General features: G+C 39.2%; 1 protein-coding gene across 1 annotated transcript; it reads right to left on the bottom strand.

Moving 5' to 3' along the window:
• Nucleotides 1–493: 493 nt before the first annotated feature.
• Nucleotides 494–19,491, bottom strand: LOC132774856 (epidermal retinol dehydrogenase 2-like). Its single transcript, XM_060775351.2, has 8 exons — nt 18,944–19,491; nt 16,905–17,036; nt 13,309–13,408; nt 12,342–12,486; nt 10,705–10,827; nt 7,567–7,701; nt 5,574–5,645; nt 494–1,374 (listed from the first exon to the last, which is right to left on the bottom strand). Exons 1-8 carry the CDS (start codon nt 19,328–19,330, stop codon nt 1,251–1,253), a joined length of 1,218 nt encoding a protein of 405 aa, XP_060631334.2. The 5' UTR covers nt 19,331–19,491; the 3' UTR covers nt 494–1,250.
• Between the last annotated feature and the right edge of the window lie 254 nt (nt 19,492–19,745).

Genomic DNA, 19,745 nt, shown 5'->3' with positions numbered 1-19,745 from the left:
TCAAAGAGGCATTTTCTTCATTCCACCATCCTCATAGTTACTTTTTGCCTAGAAATATAGTAGAAGGTCTTCTCAGGGCCCTTCCACACAGCCATATAATCCAGAATATCAAGGCAGATAATCCACAATATCTGCTTTGAACTGGATTATCTGAGTCCACTCAGTCATATAATTCAGTTCAATGTAGATTTTATACAGCTGTGTGGAAGGAGCCTCAGAGTGGCTGTTCCCAGGCATTTGGACTTCCTTTCTATAAGAGGTCCATCTGACTTGTTCCATGTTGCCCTATCATCACTAGGGACCCCTTTACACATCACCCTGGGTTGTGTTGTTTTGCTGGCAGTTGCTGGCAAAACGGTAGGAACACAGGATGCCTCATGTTGATCTACACACCTTCCTTCCCTCCCCCATCAAATGGGTACAATGGGACAAGGTACCCTGTCCCCATCAGATGGGAGAAAGGGCAGCAATGTGTGTTTCCCTTTTCCCCATCACATGGGGAAAAAGGTCAAAAAATGCAGGTAGCTCAAGTGAAGCTATCCAAAACCCACTTACTTTTCTGTAGTTGCTGAGGAAGCAGCTTGCAATGCTTCCTCGGCACTTGGAGAGTAAATGGGGTGGGTCCTTCTGAGCATCATTGATGGCAGCAGGTCGTATTCCCAAAGTGGTTCAAAGAGGTAAATGTGTGATGAAGTGGCTAATGAAGGCATTTCATTTTTAACAGACCTTTGGGAACTGGTATGGGTTAAGAGCTATTAATTATATGTATTTTTGTTTCTTGGTGAACATGCTTTAATGTTTCTTCTAATCTTTTGATAGCTTAATTGTATTTTAACTCTTATACCTTTTCCACAACTTCAGTGTTTACCTGAAGGAGGATGTCATTTGTCATGATTGAGATGCTGAATAGAGGTCTCCTCCTCCAAATAATATGCTTACTACAAAAGTAATTTCACAGTCTTTCATTGGTGGGGAAAACTAACATGGAGTGAATCTAGCACAAACTGATGTACATAGAAGTCATTTGTCCAGGGACTGGGAAACTTCCTCTGAATTCTATATTTTGCTATGCATACAGTGGTATGAAGACAAAGGCCACCAACAGCACAATTTTACTAGTTTTAATATAGTATCTAAAATTTGAAGTTTATGTATCTATAGGATAAGTGAAAGACAAAACTAGTAGAAATATATGAAACAGAAGATAACAGGTATGAAGTCCACCAGTTACCAAGAAGAAGATGTCTCATTTACAATACAGTACAGAATTTTAGTCCTTTGTTTTCAGTCCTCTTGTAATATGGCCTTTGAAGTGATTTAAATTCCCGAAAAGTATCAAAAACTCTAAAAGGAGGTGCTTTTGTAGGCGGAAATCTGTGGAGAAAACACACAGTATTTCTGGTTAGCTCTGGGAGAAAAAAGTTGTTTTTATAACCAACCTCAAAATTGTTCACTTCATCCCATCTCAGTCTGAAAGTAAGGAAGTGCACTTCTATATTAAAGGATGAGCTGTAACATTTCAGGTTATTTCTTGTGATGAGGGATTTTCGTTTTCAGCAATTGGTATCAGTCGGACAATCAGATTTCCATTTTTTCTTGCTTCAAACTTTCTCCACTCTTTCTTACTTCAGATAGTACTTTTTATTAACTAGAGCAGTATCACAACCCTGCCTTTATTTTTGAAAATTTCATCAATTCTTTAAGTAAAAAAACAACAACAAAAAACCAAAACAATATGTCTTTTCTGTTGCTTTCTTGAGGTGAGGCTGGGGAAATAGCTGTCCTTTTCCATCAGGATTAATCTTTCACACAACACTGACCTTGTGATGAATGTAAGATGTATGTATTACCAGTTCTTCAGTTTCCATATGTGAGTGTGATTGGGAGGCAGAACTTGAAACGGGACTGCTGACGATATAAGAGGGGTGATTCTCTATGCTAAAATGATGGTCACCCATGCTTTCCCCTCTCAAAGTGATGAGGTGTGTTGTTTATGGTTCCTGCTAAAGATTTCAGTAGCTTATTTCAATATTTGTGCCTTATCTCATTTTTTTCATTGATAAAAATCATAATACGAGAAGTAGTTCCAACAGTTGTAATCTTTCTCATTTAAGAACTTGAAACTATACAGGGACCTTAGAAAGTTGGATGAGCAGGGTTGGTGTCAGCAGCAGTTGCTGCAATTCATCAGGGCTTCATGTAGCCTCTTGACTACCTCATCAAATTGAGAGGGGAAAGCATGGGTAACTGCCCCTTTAAGTGTAGAGAATTGCCCCTCTGATGTCATCAGCAGTCCAGTTTCTTTTCTGCCTCCCCATCATACTCACACTCACAGGTAGAAAGTTCCGAGCTGACAATACATTCATCATACATTCATCACAAGATCAGTATTACTTTTTTCAAAATCAGGAGAAACAACAATATACGGAAACCAAGAGATCCCTTGCCCTGCCCAAAGCCGCTTACATTAAGGGAGACTGACACCAGTTGAAAACCACTTCTTTCTATGGGATCTTATTATTTTGCCCCAAATCCCATAGGATACAAGAGATAGTAATCCAGCTTAAAACCATTTCTGTCCACGGGATCCTATTTTTCTGCAGCAAACACCGTAGGATTCAAAAGACAGTGATCAGGTTAAAACCCTTTCTTTCCATGGGATCCAATTGTTCTGCATCAAACCACATAGAATACAATATACTGCCAATAGTTGGGGAATGAAACAGGACTGGAACAGGACAGGAAACTTTGATAGTTCCCATCCTACCTGTTTTTTAGTTGGAACCATGGAAGTAAAGTGGAATAGGAGGTAGAAGCTATGAGCATGATTGCTGGCCCATGCTCAGACTTCCTTCTTTTCAGGACATTTCTGTCTCTTTTCAGTCTTGGAACATGTGATGAGCTGTGTTCCTCTCCCAACTTGAAAAGAGGCTGAAATGTTCTACGAGGGGGAAAATTCTCAATGTGAGGTGGTCAATTGCTGGTGTTCCCTCGTTTCTGGACATTTCTGCCCATTTTTAACCAAGGAGGGATATGCATTACAGTTGGAAGTAGTTAATTCATACGACTGCGAAATTTCTCAATGTTATAAAGTGGTTAGATGCCATGGCTGACTTAAGAAAAGAGAGAGGTTTCTCTGATTTAGATGGACAGCAGAACAGCAAAATAAAAACATCTATGATGACTGAAGCCTTGTCTGATTTTCTAGAAAGACTTCAGATGCCAAATGAAGAAAATATAAAGAGTGGATTCACACAGAACAATACGGAGAAATTGAAATATGAGATACACAAAACGAAAACATACTGACTTTGAAAATGTAACTGTTAGGGCCCTTCTAGATAGTCCAGATGGAGGGAGGGGAGAAAAACATATGTTTTCCATGCCTGCAGGGATACACAGGCATGGAAAGGTGCATGTTTCTCAGGAGGATTTGGGCTTAAAGGACACCTTTTAAACACATGTTTTTCAGCCTTTAATCTGATTCCTCCAGATTCCACCTGAATTTTGGCTAAATGTAATTTAGCCATCCCTCCCCTTTTTTACCCGATTTAACCTGGGTTAAAATGCATGTGTAGAAGGGCCTTTAAATGGTTTGCCAGTAAGTTATGGAAGGGCATGGAGAAGAAACTGATGCAAAAGATTTGAGATGGCAAAGCATTGACTCATTATAATGGTAAGATTTTTTAAAAGATTTTTTTTTAAAACTACATCTTTCTTTATATAAAAATAAATCAGCTTCCTGTGGAAAGGATATATAGACCATCACCATTTAGCAGTAATTAAAGATAGTCAGGAACCAAGGCCCCATTTACACTGATCATTTAATGTAGTTCAAAGCTAATTTCAAACTGTGGCAACCAGACAAGAAAGTTTCACAAGAGTGTGCAAAAGATGCCTTAATGCAACTCTGTGCTCTGTTTTGTGTAACCACCATTTGAGCCTCAGAATGGTCCCAGGATTTAATGGAATCAAAGAGTTGGAAGAGACATCAAGGGCCATCCACTCCAAATGCCTGCCATGCAGAATCAAAGCAACCCCAGTGATGGCCATCCATCCTCTGTTTAAAACCCCTAGGAGAAGAAGACTCATCATGCTCCAAGGCAGCATATTCCATTGTTGAACAACTCTTACCATCAGAAATTACTAATGTTTAGGTAGAATCTTTTTTCCTGCAATTTGAATCTGTTGCTCCATGTCTTAGTTTCCAGAGGATAGAACAAGCTTGCCCCCTCCTCAATGTGCTGCCCTGGAGACTAAGATGCAGAAAAATGGCTTCAAACTGCAGGAAAGGAGATTCCACCTGAACATTAGGAAGGACTTCCTGACTGTAAGAGCTGTTCAGTAGTGGAACTCTCTGTCCTGATGTGTGGTGGAGGCTCCTTCTTTGGAGGCTTTTAAGTAGAGGCTGGATGGCCATCTGTCAAGGGTGCTTTGAATCCCATTTTCCTGCTTCTTGGCAGGGGGGTTGGACTGGATGGCCCACAAGGTCTATTCCAACTCTATGATTCTATGAACATGGGATATCATGGCCCCTCTCAACCTTATTTTCTCCAAGCTAAAAATACCCAGCTCACTAAGTCATTCCTCACAAGGCTTGATTTACAAACCTTTGATCATTTTGATTACTGTCTATGGACACTTGTCAATATCTTTCTTGAATTGCTGTGCTCATCATCTGCACAGTAAAACCATTTTCTTCAATATTGATTTGAAATTGCATTAAATGGTCATTGTAGATGAGGCCCAAAGCTAATAACACTTATTACAATAGTAGAAATAATGGAAGCTACCAAGAGAATGAAAGTAAGAATGACCAGATGATCTTTTGATCACTTATTGCAAAAGTCTTTGTATCACTTATCATAACAGATAATGACTCTGTCCCAATTATCTGGAACTCTGGAAGGTTCCAGATAATTGGGACAAAACAAATGTAACTTGAAAACCCAAATATAACTGTAATGTGTGTTTTCAAATAAGAAAATGTACTTTAAAAATAACAAATAATGCATAAGTGCACATTCACATGGAACAATAAAAAAGATCAACTTTAAAATGGTAGAAGCACACTCTTCCATGTCTATTCCCACTGATCTATTTTTATCACTTGGCTTATGTTTTGAGCCTGTCTAACCATTGGTTTTTTTTTACTACTTCATCTTCTGTGTACCGAGTAAGTAGATGTTTGTATATATAAGATATAAGTCCCTTTGGTTTCTGGAACATAGCTATATTGAACCATGTTTTCACAGTCTGGAAGACCAAGGTTCTACATTGATCTTTAAATTTCTCATGCAGGTGTTTATATGGAAGCCAATTGCATTTAGGTCCCATTTGGTTCAATTCTTCTAGCTATTTCATTTCTGGGTTTTCTAAGATTTCATTTCTGGGGTTTTTTAAAATGCATTTTCATAAAATGCATTTATGTTGGTATCCCTCTCCAGAGTGATTAGCGAAGATATACAACTGCACAAACAAATGTTGGAAATGTGGATAAGAAAAAGGCACTTTTTTACATGTACTGGACATGCTACAAAGTAAACAACTACTGGAAATAGATTCATGTATACCTCGAAAAGATGCTACATATGAACTTCGAAATGACACCACAAATGTACCTTTTGTACATGCCAGATGAAGAACTAGAAAAGAAATTCGGAAAAAATTTATTTTACATGATAGTGGCAGCTCTAACCGTTTATGCTAGATACTGGAAGACCTCACAGATACCCCCTTTAGAAGAATGGGAAACACATTATAGATTTGCTAATAATTGACAAAATAATTGTACTCTTAAGAGAACAACTAGAGGACATCATTAATGAATGGCACCCAGTGATTCAACACCTTAATAAAAAAGTAAAAACAAACTAAAAATGCACATAGGGGATCCTAGAAAACTGCAAAGGAGGAAGTGGACATTAACTTAGAACCTATGATGTTTTTATTTGTACTAATATAACACTAATAGCTGGAAAAAAATACTATATGCAACAGACACTTATAAATGTATGTTATTTTAATAAATAAAAATAAAATGGTAAAAGCACAAAGTTGTGGCAAGGAAGCACAAAAGCACAAAATGAAGAGGCAGAGCATCATTTTCTTCATACTGTTCTCATTCCAGCCTCCCTCCCTCTCTTGCTCTCTCTCTCTTCATGAAGCCAAATATACAAGGAATAAAAACTACACACAATCAACTAACTCACTTCCTCAAAGCAGACAAGAGCAACACAGACTACAATCTACCAAAGCAGAGAAGAGCATGAGGTACGAGGCATGGAGGTTGCTCCCTTGAAGCCCTAAAACCCTGTACTCTCATGTTAGCACTCCCTCTGGCACTAGCTCTTAATTCAAAATGCTGCTCATATGTCAAAGTGAAACCCGGGCAGAGTGATAGTTCTTAACTCAAAATACTCTTAAGTTAAGGTTCCACTGTAGTAAAACTTGGAAGATGTTCAAGATTTTCAAAATTGGACAAACTAATATTATTATTTCTAGGTAAGGTTTAGATTATAGAAATGCATGTTTTGCACAAATGTCATTTCTGTTTCAAACAATTCTAATATTGATTAAAGATGTTCCATTTAAGCAGTGGCAAAAAGACCCACATTCTGTGCCTCACACAACATTATGACAGAGAACAATCTATACAGTGCAACAGGGCTGAAGCTGACTTTGCCCCACTGGACACTCATGCTAACTTTCCTTTTTCTGTTGCCATTGCAGGTAGATACAGAGCTCTCAAGAGCTCTTAGACCTTTAACAGTTTGTAGAGGAGGTGGAATAAATTGATAATTAGAAAGTTTACATGAGAGGATTTCTGTTGATTGTATTTTTGTGTTGTAATGTCTTCATATAGTGTGTCAGCAATCCCATTAAACATAGCTGTAGTTTAATCATTTTATATTTTGCTATGGTTTGTAATTTTTCCCAAACATTGGTTTATTTGGTTACTTTGCCTTACTTTCTGAAATGCTAGAAATATAGGGACTGGTGAATTCAAAATCAGATTTGAAGGACCATTGCCTTCATTCCTACCCATCCTCACTGGCTCCACCACTGAGTGTTGCACGTAGAGTTCCTCCTCCAATTAGAATGTCTATTTAGGCCCAATATCACTGTATCCAGGAACACCATGAAGAATGTATCTGGAGTCTCACCATGGAACAGGATGGAGAAACTTAATCCCAATGTCTATAAGTGTGGGGGCTGGAGTGTTGTTCCTCTAACTGGCATCTTTACTGGGGAATCAAGGCTAAGTTCCTCCAGGAATTAGGTAAATCTGGACTCCTCCATCTGTCATTGGCTGGAGAAGTTATTCCAAGGTCTGGTGACTGGCATGAGCATGACATGAATCTGCTCTTGGAAGCCATGGACCATCAAAATGACAGTGTGGTGCTTTCACAAGGATATGAAGTCAAAGGTAACACTTTGCTTGCTTTAACAGAGCATCTGACATAAAATGCTAGGGACCTATAGGATATATGATAGACTAAGAACATTCTTAGATAAGTAAGGTAAAAACAAACAAACAGAAGATCAGCCAAGCATTAAACATACCAGTTGTCAATAGGAAGCATTCCCATCGAGTCCTTTCTGGCGTGTCCTCTTTGAATTTCACCTTTGAAGTGATCTAGATTATTGAAGAAACCAAAATATTCTGCAATAAGGAAAACCACTTTCGCAGGAAGAAATCTGGGGAGAGAATAATGTATTTTAGATTTAGCTCTAAAAAACCACATCATTATTCTTAGGAGTAGACAGGAAGCCACCACTCCTTCAGTCTCAGGCTGTAAAAGTCCTTTTTGCATATGAGACATTCATTTGGTGAGGGACTTACATTAAAAAAGACTTGCATTCTTAGAAATAAGAAACATTGGAACTATCAAGCTGTTCCTTTTACAACAAACATCTCTCACTCTTTCTTGCGTTGAGCATATTTTTCCTAATGTTTTCTTGCAATGGCAGGTATTTCCCCCTGTTTGGGTCAGCTCATGTCATATTGCATCTGACAAGAAAACCCAGATGCATTGAGGTAGTTATTGATGAAAAAGGATCAAGGCCATTATGGGAAAGAATCAGCCCCAACAGTTCAACTTTGAAAAAAAAGACAAGCCTCTGAGGGCCCTTCCACACATCCCTATATCCCAGAATATCAAGCCAGAAAATCCCAGATTATCTGAGTGTGGACAGTTCAAAGCAGATAATGTGAGTTTTTTTGCCTTGATATTAGGGCTTTGTGGAAGGGCCCTTCCAATACCATAAAATAAAATATCAATCTCATATTGTCTCAGTTTCATAGATGAAAACCAGGATAGGTATGACAAAATGTTGAAGACAGTTAAAATGAGGGTGAATAAACAAGCTAGGTGTAGCTGTAGCTTTTCTTAATGCCGTTTCTTTTTATCATGTTAGGAAAAAGGAAAAATGTCCATTCTCCTCTTTCCCCTACCAAATTAACTGAAACTGGGACATTTTAACAGTATGTTGAAAAAATATGATAAAAGAGTATTTGTTTGAATTTTTTCTATTTTAATAATAATAATAATAATAATAATAATAATAATAATAATAACAACAACAACAACTTTTGTATCCTGCCTCCATCTTCTCGAAGGGACTTGGGGCGGCTTACATATGGCACAATGTGCCAAAAACAATGCATAAAATAAGCACACAATACAAGATAAAACCAATAGCATATAAAACAATAATTTAAGGTCCAAACAGTGCCCAGTAACCTATGGTGAGAACTGTCATAAAACATGGCCAACTTTAAACAAGAATTAGGGAATAGGATAGTGCAAGTAGTAGTTAATAATTAGGGCATGGAATGAAAGTGCAGTGGTGTATCATTAATTGTGGACTACACATCCTCAAAGGCTTGTGCAAACATTCATGCCTTCCATTCCTTCTGGAAGGAGGACAGTGTGGGGGCCTGCCTAATCTCCTTAGGGAGGGTGTTCCAAAGCTGGGGGGCACTACTGAGAGAGCTCTCTCCCTCATCCCCACCAACCATGCTTGTGATGGTTGTGGGACCACGAGATGGGCTTCCCTGGCAGATCTTAATGCCCACACAGGTACATGGGGGGGGGGGGATGTGGTCTCGAAGATAGACAGGGCCCGAACCATTTAGGGCTTTGTAGGTGATAATTTGCACTTTGAATTGGGACTGGAAACTTATCAGCAACCAGTGGAGCTGTTTTAATAGGGGTGTCATCTGCTACCTATAGTTAGCCCCAGTTAGCAACCTGGCTGCTGACCTTTGCACCAGTTGCAGTTTCTGGGCCATCTTCAAAGGCAGCCCCATGTAGAGTGCATTACAGTTATCCAACCTGGATGTAACTAAGGCGTGGACCACCATGGCCAAGTTAGGCTTCTTGAGGTATGGTCGCCACTGCTTCTTTTAAATAGAACCAGTTGTATTCCCAAACTTTGAAAGTTCTCAACAAGTGTCCCATTCTACTCTGTTTGGGTCATTTTGTTTTACTCAAGTGCCAAAGTTCGTTTTGAGCATCCCTAATTATTTTACGCGATGGCATAGACTGCTCCATGAAGTCACGAAGAGTCGGAAACAAATGAACAACAACAAATTATTTTAATGCTAGTAACCATATATTCAAGGCAGAAGCAAGCAACTCCTGCAAGTTTTGTGGGCAACTCCCTAGCTATAGGCAAATTTCGCTTCCTGTTTTCCCAACTTGTATCTAAAAAAAAATACTGAAAAAGTTTCTTCCTAGGCAGGTGACTTTCTTGTGTCACAACCAATAATGCTTGAGATAATGGTGGAACCAAGAAAAGGCCGTATCCGGAGAACCTCAGGGCCCGGGTAGGTTCATACATAAAGGTACAATCTGCCAAGTAGTCCAGACCTGAGACATATGGAGCTTTATTAGATCATAATCAGCACTTTTAAATGTACCCAAAAACAAAGTGGCAGCCAGTGGAGCTGTTGTCTCAAGGGGATTGTATGTTCCCTTTAGCCAGTCCCAGTTAACAACCTGGCTTCAGCTCTTTGAGACAGCTGAAACTTCCAAACACTCTTCATAGACAGCCCCATGCAGAGTGTATTATAAATGGCACTGCATTTCAAAACACCGGATGAAATCTCCCAGAGGTTTGATGTAGATCTTAAACACCATAGGGGACACAAAAGAGCCCAAAGGGACTCCAAGCCAAATAGCCAGACATTTGAACCACCTTTTTGGTTTGCCTGTCCCCTAAGTTGGGAAACCATCATACACTCCAGTACCTTGCCCAGAATTGGAAAATTGGAGACTGGTCTATAATTACACTTTTTCAAAACATTGATGAATCTTTTTTCTTTTGTTTTGGATTATCTGTTCAGGTAAGTATACTTAGGATGGCTCTCATTATTGATATTTCTATCTTGTCCAGTACAGAAGTCTGAAGTAAATTATAATTTTGAAGAAAACCAAATGATAATTCAAGCATATGAGCTCAAAGATTAATTTAGTAAATGTCAAAAGCTACAATTACATTTCAGGTCTCTACATGACAATAATCTCAGAAGTTTGGTTGTGTTATTTAGGAAAATTTGAACACAAAATGCCTGAGCAGGGATTCAAACATTGCTCTCTTCATAGTCTGTCAAACTAGGAAGCCACACTGCCTTTTTGCACCATACTGTATGTTTGAACATAAAGATAACAAGTGACAGCAAAGATAAATGCTTACATTTTAAGAAGAATGGTCCGGGCATATGCTGGCACAACAACATAAAGTTTCTCCTTCAGAATACCATCCACAATCTTCTTCGCAACATAGCCTACATCCAAAATAGGAAATAGAAGTGGCCGGCTGTAGGAAGATATTTAAGAAGTTGACTCAATAAGTCTGAACAAAAATGCATGTCTAAAAACCCACACACTTCTACCAAGGAGCTCTTGGTTCATAGAATCACAGAGGTTGAGGAGGCTGCAAAGCACTGCCCTGCAGGAATTTATAATTAAACCACTTCTGAAAGAGGCATATACAATGAAGTCTATTCCACTATCAAGCAGTTCTTACAATAAAGAAGTTTTTCCTATTGTTTGAGTGGTATCTCTTTTCTAGGAAAAAGTTGAGTCTTTTTAAAAAAGTAATTTTATTGATTTTTAAGGAAAAATAAAAGAGAAAATAAAAATAAAAAAGAGGAGAAAAAAAGGAAGGGAGGGAATAAGGAATAGGAAAATTTAACGGGTAGGAAAGAGGAAGAGGCTAACTATGGATAAGGGGGTAAGGAAGTTTCCCTACTAATGGAAATTGGAGTGAAAGGTCTGGGGGGAAAGGAAAGGTTAAAAAAAAAGGGGGGGGGGAGAAAAAAGGAAAAAGAGAAAAAAAGAATTTATTGAAAAGAAAAAAGAAAAAGAAAAAAAAGGTTGATTCTGACATGTAGGTTTTGACATTTGCTGCATTAGCAGTAACTTCACCACAGATTAGATGAAATCAGGGAATGCTCATGCGTGTTGTTAAACTGGGAAGCAGCCCTGTAATTTAGGGGTAGTGTAGACATCTACACTGGCTATACATCAAACCAGTCCACTGACCACACAATCCAGGATCACCATATCCTTTTCCGTTCACTCAGGGCAAGGAAGGAGACAGATTAGTACTGTGTCACTTATGTTGCCACATTAGTAATGACACCATCAGGACAAAGGAGAAAGAGTGGGAGCAATATTTCTCTAAGGACCTTATCACATTAATTTGTGGGGTCCTGGTGGGGGACGTGGACAACCCATCACCCCCTGCCTCACATTGCCAGACTTACCATGGGCCCCATCCCACAGGGGAAGTGTCCACCGTCCAGCTTCCTCCCATTGTTGCAAAAAGCAACACAGGAAGCTTGCCATATTGCTGATGTGGCAATGTTTGGTGCTTGCTCTCCGTTTTTGAAGTGTATGTATGTCATGCAATGAGCTCTATGGCAAAAGGGGAGAGCAAGTGGTGTATGATGGGCAAATTAGCATGTATGATGAGGTCGTTAGAGCTCTTTGGAGCTCCATCACTGGCTGTCATTGTCAGGTTAGACTGATCATCCAGTGGGGTTGCCCTGGGTTTTGGCCTGACTGGGCAGTCTGGACTTTGATTCCACTACCGCTACTTTTGTTTAGGAGCAGAGCATCTGAACAGCTTTGTGTAATCTGGGGCAGTACAGAGCAGAAATGATTGAGACTAATACCAGATTTTGCTGTCCATGTATTTGAGCCCCCACCCCCTGATTACAGAAGAAATTCCTGATAATTCACAGATCCCATGATATATGGCCAAGCTCTGTGCTTAGACAATGACAACATCTATGAATGTGCTACTACCTGAAACTCAGGACTTACGTTGTTATTACCCCTGTAACTAATTCTGTGTCCACATAATAAGGACAGACAATGGTGGTTTTAATGCCTTTCTTTCCTGCAGCTCTCATTTCAAAAGCAAGAGATTCCAAAAATCCAAATGCGGCACCTTTACTTGCAGTGTAATCTGAAAAATTCAGGGAGAAGAACCAAAAGGATGAAAAATACTATATTTTGAATAAAAATGAATCAAAATAATTGTGGAAGCCTCTGAGAAGCACTGTCAGGACAGAGAATGACAGAATTATCTTTCAGGTTGTGTTTTAATGGCTTGTTCAAATATTCAGGGAAAGTGTTCAATACAACTTTTTCTGTGCAGATGTGAGTATCTCATATTTGAATGTTCTCCTACATAATTCTCTCCTCCTCCCCCCCCCAACTTGAAAACTTTGACCTTCTGAAAAGGAAAGACAGCATGACATGCATACTAACTGGACAAAAATCATAAAATGTTATTTTTCTATTTCTAATATTACTGTTTGTTTCTTTATAGATGTTTCCTTCTTTTATATTAAGGCAAATCACGCAGATTTTACTTAGATACAGCTGTGATTATTTTCAAATATGCTTAAGCCCAAGTAGGACTGATATAAATATTTATTCTGTTTAAGGCATCTGCTGTGTAGGACCAGTTATTTCAATTCCAATGTCTCTGGGGGAAAAAATAACAAGATTTTTAAAGAGGTTTTTATGAGGCTGAGAAGGACTAGTCCAAAGTCACCCAGAGGGTTTCATGGCCAAGTGGTAAGGTGACCGAATTCTACTGAAGTCGTAGTTCAACACACAAATAATTGCATCACACTGGCTCATTAAACTAACTGTATGTCCCCTTAATTCTCTTCTAAATTAAGATGTCATGATTTGCACTGACTAAGTTCCACTTATGCCAGTTATCCTTGAGTTAGTGCTTTGATAGCATAGATAAGGAATAGATATATAGCATACTGACCTGTTAGTTTATTGCCCCCTGCTAGTGCTGTTAAACTTACAATAGAAACCAAATGACCTTCGTTGTTGGCAATCATAGCTGGAAGAAAGGCTTTGCAAGTCTGTGATACAATTGGTAAATCATTATTAATATTAGGCATGTTTCATGTAACTCCCACATTTGCTTTCTCAGAATCCTGAGAGAAAACATTACAAGTAAAGGACATATATGCTGACATACTTTTTCAGAATGTTTATGCTAATTTTCTCAATGTTAGGAAGTTGTGCATTAAAAAGGAACACATTAAGAATTGAACATAAGTAGTATCTGAAAGGATACAGTGGATAAAAATAATTATTTTCCTCCTCAAGTACAATAATTGGATTTTGCCATCTTTGTCATTGTGAATGGAGTGGATTGAATGCCACAGAAAGAGAGATATTTCCATTATCATCACATCATTACTTGGCTTGTCATGCACTGTTTTTTCATGTCACTCTTGTATGCTATTGAGAAAGATTGATGGGAACAGCAAGAGAAACTAGGCCCTGGTATATCAAATCCTGACTTCATTAATGTCCCAAATGCTGTGTGTAAGCCTCATACTCATTGTGGTCTCCTAGACTAATGATTTTGGACCTAGTGCATTCAGTACCTGCATCCTGGTCAAATTAATTAGTTGTTTGTGTTTACTCCCTGAAGCTGGAATGCTTGTGTGTAAGATAGTGGTATATTATGAGCAATATATTAGACACATGCTAATTCCAGGCCTGTAGCCAACCCAGCTATGAATAGAAAGGAGACTGAAAAAGAAGAAATATAACTACATTATGTTGTTGTTCATTCGTTCATTCGTTCAGTCTGACTCTTCGTGACCTCATGGACCAGCCCACGCCAGAGCTCCCTGTCGGCCGTCACCACCCCCAGCTCCTTCAAGGTCAGTCCAGTCACTTCAAGGATGCCATCCATCCATCTTGCCCTTGGTCGGCCCCTCTTTCTTTTGCCTTCCACTTTCCCCAGCATAATTGTCTTCTCTAGGCTTTCCTGTCTCCTCATGATGTGGCCAAAGTACTTCAACTGTGTCTCTAGTATCCTTCCCTCCAATGAGCAGTCGGGCTTTATTTCCTGGAGGATGGACTGGTTGGATCTTCTCGCAGTCCAAGGCACTCTCAGAACTTTCCTCCAACACCACAGCTCAAAAGCATCGATCTTCCTTCACTCAGCCTTCCCTAAGGTCCAGCTCTCACATCCGTAGGTTACTACAGGGAATACCATGGCTTTGACTAGGTGGATCTTTGTTGCCAGTGTGATGTCTCTACTCTTCACTATTTTATCGAGACTGGACACTGCTCTCCTCCCAAGAAGTAAGCGTCTTCTGATTTCCTGGCCACAGTCTGCATCTGCAGTAATCTTTGCGCCTAGAAATACAAAGTCTGTCACAGCCTCCACATTTTCTCCCTCTATTTTCCAGTTGTCAATCATTCTTGTTGCCATAATCTTGGTTTTTTTGACGTTTAGCTGCAACCCGACTTTTGCGCTTTCTTCTTTCACCTTGATTAGAAGGCTCCTCAGCTCCTCCTCGCTTTCGGCCATCAGAGTGGTGTCATCTGCATATCTGAGGTTGTTAATGTTTCTTCCAGCAATTTTCACCCCAGCCTTGCATTCATCAAGCCCCGCACATCGCATGATGTGTTCTGCATACAAGTTAAAAAGGTTGGGTGAGAGTATGCAGCCTTGCCGTACGCCTTTCCCAATCTTGAACCAGTCTGTTGTTCCGTGGTCAGTTCTGACTGTTGCTACTTGGTCCTTGTACAGATTCCTCAGGAGAGAGACAAGGTGGCTTGGTATGCCCATCCCACCAAGAACTTGCCACAATTTATTATGATCCACACAGTCAAAGGCTTTAGAATAGTCAATGAAGCAGAAATAGATGTTTTTCAGAAACTCCCTGCCTTTCTCCATTATCCAGCGGATATTGGCAATCTGGTCTCTCGTTCCTCTGCCTTTTCTAAACCCAGCTTGAACATCTGGCAACTCTCGCTCCATGTATTGCTGGAGTCTTCCTTGCAGGATCTTGAGCATTACCTTACTGGCATGAGAAATAAGGGCCACTGTACGGAAGTTTGAGCAGTCTTTCGCATTTCCCTTTTTTGCTATGGGGATATAAGTTGATTTTTTCCAGTCTGATGGCCATTCTTGTGATTTCCATATTTGCTGACATATGGCATGCATCACCTTGACAGCATCATCTTTTAAGATTTTAAACAGTTCAGCTGGGATCCCGTCGTCTCCTGCTGCCTTGTTGTTAGCAATGCTTCTTAAGGCCCTTTCAACCTCACTCCTCAGGATGTCTGGTTCTAATTCATTCACCACACTGTCAAAACTATCCTCGATATTATTATCCTTCCTATACAGATCTTCTGTATAGTCTCGCCACCTTCTTTTGATCTCTTCAGCTTCTGTTAGGTCCCTGCCATCTTTGTTTCTTATCATACCAATTTTTGCCTGAAATTTACCTCCAATGTTTCTAATTTTCTGGAAGAGGTCTCTTGTCCTTCCTATTCTGTTGTCTTCTTCCACTTCCATGCATTGCTTATTTAAAAATAGTTCCTTATCTCTTCTGGCTAACCTCTGGAATTGCGCATTTAACTGGGCATATCTCCCCTTTTCACTGTTTCCTTTTGCTTTCCTCCTTTCTTGGGCTACTTCCAGTGTCTCAGCAGACAACCATTTTGCCTTCTTGGTTTTCTTTTTCTTTGGAACGTACTTTGTTGCCGCCTCCTGAACAATGCCGCGGACTTCTGTCCATAGTTCTTCTGGGACTCTGTTTACTAAATCTAGTCCTTCAAATCTGTTCTTCACTTCCACTGTATATTCGCTAGGAATGTTAGTGAGATCATATCTAACTGGTCTGTGTGTTTTCCCTGATCTCTTTAGTTTTATTCTAAATTGAGCAATAAGAAGTTCGTGATCTGATCTACAGTCAGCCCCAGGTCTTGTTTTCATCGACTGGATGGATGTCCGCCACCTTTGGCTGCAAAGGATGTAGTCAATCTGATTTCGGTGCTGACCATCTGGTGAAGTCCATGTATAAAGCCATCTTTTAGGTTGTTGGAAGAGAGTGAATTCCAGTGGAAATTAGTTGTAACAATGTATTCTAGGAGGGTAATTTGTAACACGCTTCTACAGTTCTAAACAAATGAAAAGCTTGATATATAAATTGTACCTTGATTGTTTTAGGTACTATGTAAGCTGTGCCATTGAGGGCAGTGTGTTGTTCTGTGGCTCTTGCTAGCAAAGTTCACGGCTATGTTAAACAGCCTGGAGCCTTGTTAGCCCAAACCACTTCCATGTGACATGAAGCAACCATGAAGCTGATTCATCCTTGGACTAAAGACCAATGTAGATTTTCCCACCATCACAGTGTTTTCTTAGGCTAGTATTGGGTGGTTTCCCCACAGTAACCCCGTGGGTCATTTACGGCAAAGTGGAGATTCTCCATGAAATCATACTCAAGAGTTGTATCCAATACTCAAACCACTATTCCGCACGTCTACATTCAAATCATGCATTTATTGGTAAAACAATTTCATGTAGTTTTGAATGAAAAAAATTACCCAGAAATGAGCAGTAGTGTTCACTTCAAATGTTTCTTCCATATCTGAGTCAGGAAGATCAAGGAAAGTCTTTCCTTTCAGGACACCTGCATTGTTGATTAGGATTTCTACATCACCCACTTCCTTTTTAACCTACAAAAATAAAAATGAAAACTTGTGCGGACATGTCCAATACTCACCCTGATTTATTAAAATAGCCTATACAAAGGGAAAGTAAGACTACTATGGGGCAGCACTAATGACTCCGGAAACCCTGGAGGTTGCTCAATCCTGTATAAAAACTTAATTGTATTAAACAAAAAGGACTTAGTGTGTCAGTTCTTAGCCTTATCACAATCAAGTCCATTACACACTTTGGGCACATCTACACTGACCACTTTTGATTGGTATAGAAGTGAAAAAGTATATAGTTGATCTGTGATAATGTGGGGCAAGGTCATCTTAATACAGCCTTGCCCCATGTTATCCAAAGCTGGGGAAAATTTTCAGTCCTGCCTCAGAATTTGAGCTTTTCCCTGACTTATGGGCAATAATGGTAGATGAGGCATTTTTCACCCAGGTAAGGCATTTTTACAACAGGTAGGGGAATCCTTGTTCACATACCCCCAGCATCCAGCATACTACAAAGCAGGGATTAGTGTAGCTGTGTGCCATGATCTACTTCATTCAAATTGTATGTTCATATGAACAATTATCAATTTGGATGACATTACCTTCAGATGCTTAACAATGTACACTAGATGGTGTTAACATTTTTCAAAGATGTTAGTTAACTTATAGACTTTATTTGTTTCATTAAATAATGTTGTATTTCTTTTTTTCTATAAAGAGCAGTTTGGGGGGGGGCAGTGTTTGAAGGAGGAAACAATGTGAACTAAGGATGAAGGATGAGAGGGGGAGAGACAGTCAGATTAATTTTAAAAATTAAGCTAAACATTTAAGCAAGATAACCTGGAACTGAAATTTGGCCACTGGGCAAACAGTCTTTTGTTTCCCTTGCTATATTTTATTCATGATTGCAAACATTATGGAGGGTTTTGAATGCTCGTATAGAAAAGAATACTTGAATGAATCATCATAATATTTGTAAATTTGGCAAATCATCATCAACTGGGTAATCACTGGGCAAATAGTATTTTATTTACCCAGCTATATTCATTATGGCAAACATTTTGGAGGGTTTTTGAATGGAATTGCAAATTTTATAGTATTCATATATGAAAGAATACCTGTACTTGAATCCTCATGTTATTTTGTACATTGGGTAAATCATCATAAATTGGAAAATCAATGAAATCCTCCAAAAACTTCAGTTATTATGCCTGCAGCCTAATAGTAAAGGGTAAAGGTTTTCCCCTGACATTAAGTGTAGTTGCGTCTGACTCTAGGGATTGGTGCTCATCTCCATTTCTAAACTGAAGAGCCAACATTGTCCATAGACATCTCTAAGGTCATGTGGCCAGCATGATTCCATGGAGCACCATTACCTTCCTGCTGGAGTGGTACCTATTTATCTACTCACATTTGCATGTTTTCGAACTGATAGGTTGGCAGAAGCTGTGGATAACAGCAGGAGCCCAAGCTGCTCCATGGATTCGAACCCTCGACGTTTCGGTTAGCAAGTTCAGCAGCTCAGCGCTTTAATGCACTGTGTCACTGGGGCTCCTAATTTATTTATTTATTTATTTAGACCATTTCTACCCCGCCCTTCTAACCCCCGAGGGGGGACTCAGGGCGGCTAACACAGGCAACAATTCAATGCCAACAGTATCAAAATAACAATATCAAACAGCAATATAAAATCCATTACATAACAATTAAACAGTGATATTAATTAAAATTACATAGTCACATAGAACAAATCACATAATTTGCCTTATATAAAGAATTTTCTTGTATTAACTCATTTATCCTTTTGTAGGCATCCCTGGCTTAAAGAATAGTTAAATCATCTTCCAGTTCAATTCTCCAAACACTTGGATGGTTACTTAAGGGCAACAGCTATACATGCAATTTTTGAACCATAAATAAAGCTTTACCTGTTCTGCCACTGTGTAGATTTCTTCTCTTTTGCGCAGGTCACACTTGTAGGGATAGACGGCTAGAGCCCCATTGGCTTTGGCAAGTTCTGCTGTTTCAATGTTACCTTCTTCATCAATATCCCAGAGAATGAGGATGGAGCCAAGACGTGCCAAATTTATGGAAACCTCTCTTCCAATTCCATTTGCAGATCCTGTGACAAGCACTATTTTCCCAGCAACATTTTTTTGAATACAGAAAAACATCAAAATGAATGCCTCCAAACTGTAATAGCAAAATAAAATCAGAAATTCAATGGTGTCCAAGATACTTCTTATGATTAACATGGCTCTGTTGAATCTGTTCTCTAGTTTAAAAATTAGATAATTTACTGTCAACATCAACATTAATTATTTTTGTCCTGAAATGTTTGCTATTCTCATTTAATAAGTTTGATGTTGATCCTTCGGTCTCAGCCTCTCAGGAGAAAATGTTACTGTCTATGCTACTGTGGGGACAAATTTTTCTAACACTCTTCTTTGTAAGAATGTCCTTGGGAGACCCATTTTCTTCTCCTCCCACATACAATTAGATTTGATTATACAAACAACATTCAAACAAAGGGGTAAAGGCTGTAATTTAGCAGGACTCTGCACATGACAAGCATGGATATGTGACAAGATATTCAAGTTCAGCTGGCCCCTTTCTTATCCTACACTTAAGTGCCTCCAAAATGAAGGTACTGCCACTCCTTAAAAGAAGAAGAAAAACTGTAAGAAGATGAGGAAGAAGAACTTCAGAATAATTTGCTGAATTTTATAT

This window comes from Anolis sagrei, chromosome 4 (assembly GCF_037176765.1).
Source record: "Anolis sagrei isolate rAnoSag1 chromosome 4, rAnoSag1.mat, whole genome shotgun sequence".
Classification (NCBI taxonomy): domain Eukaryota; kingdom Metazoa; phylum Chordata; class Lepidosauria; order Squamata; family Dactyloidae; genus Anolis; species Anolis sagrei.
This window is presented reverse-complemented; position numbering and strand designations above follow the sequence as displayed.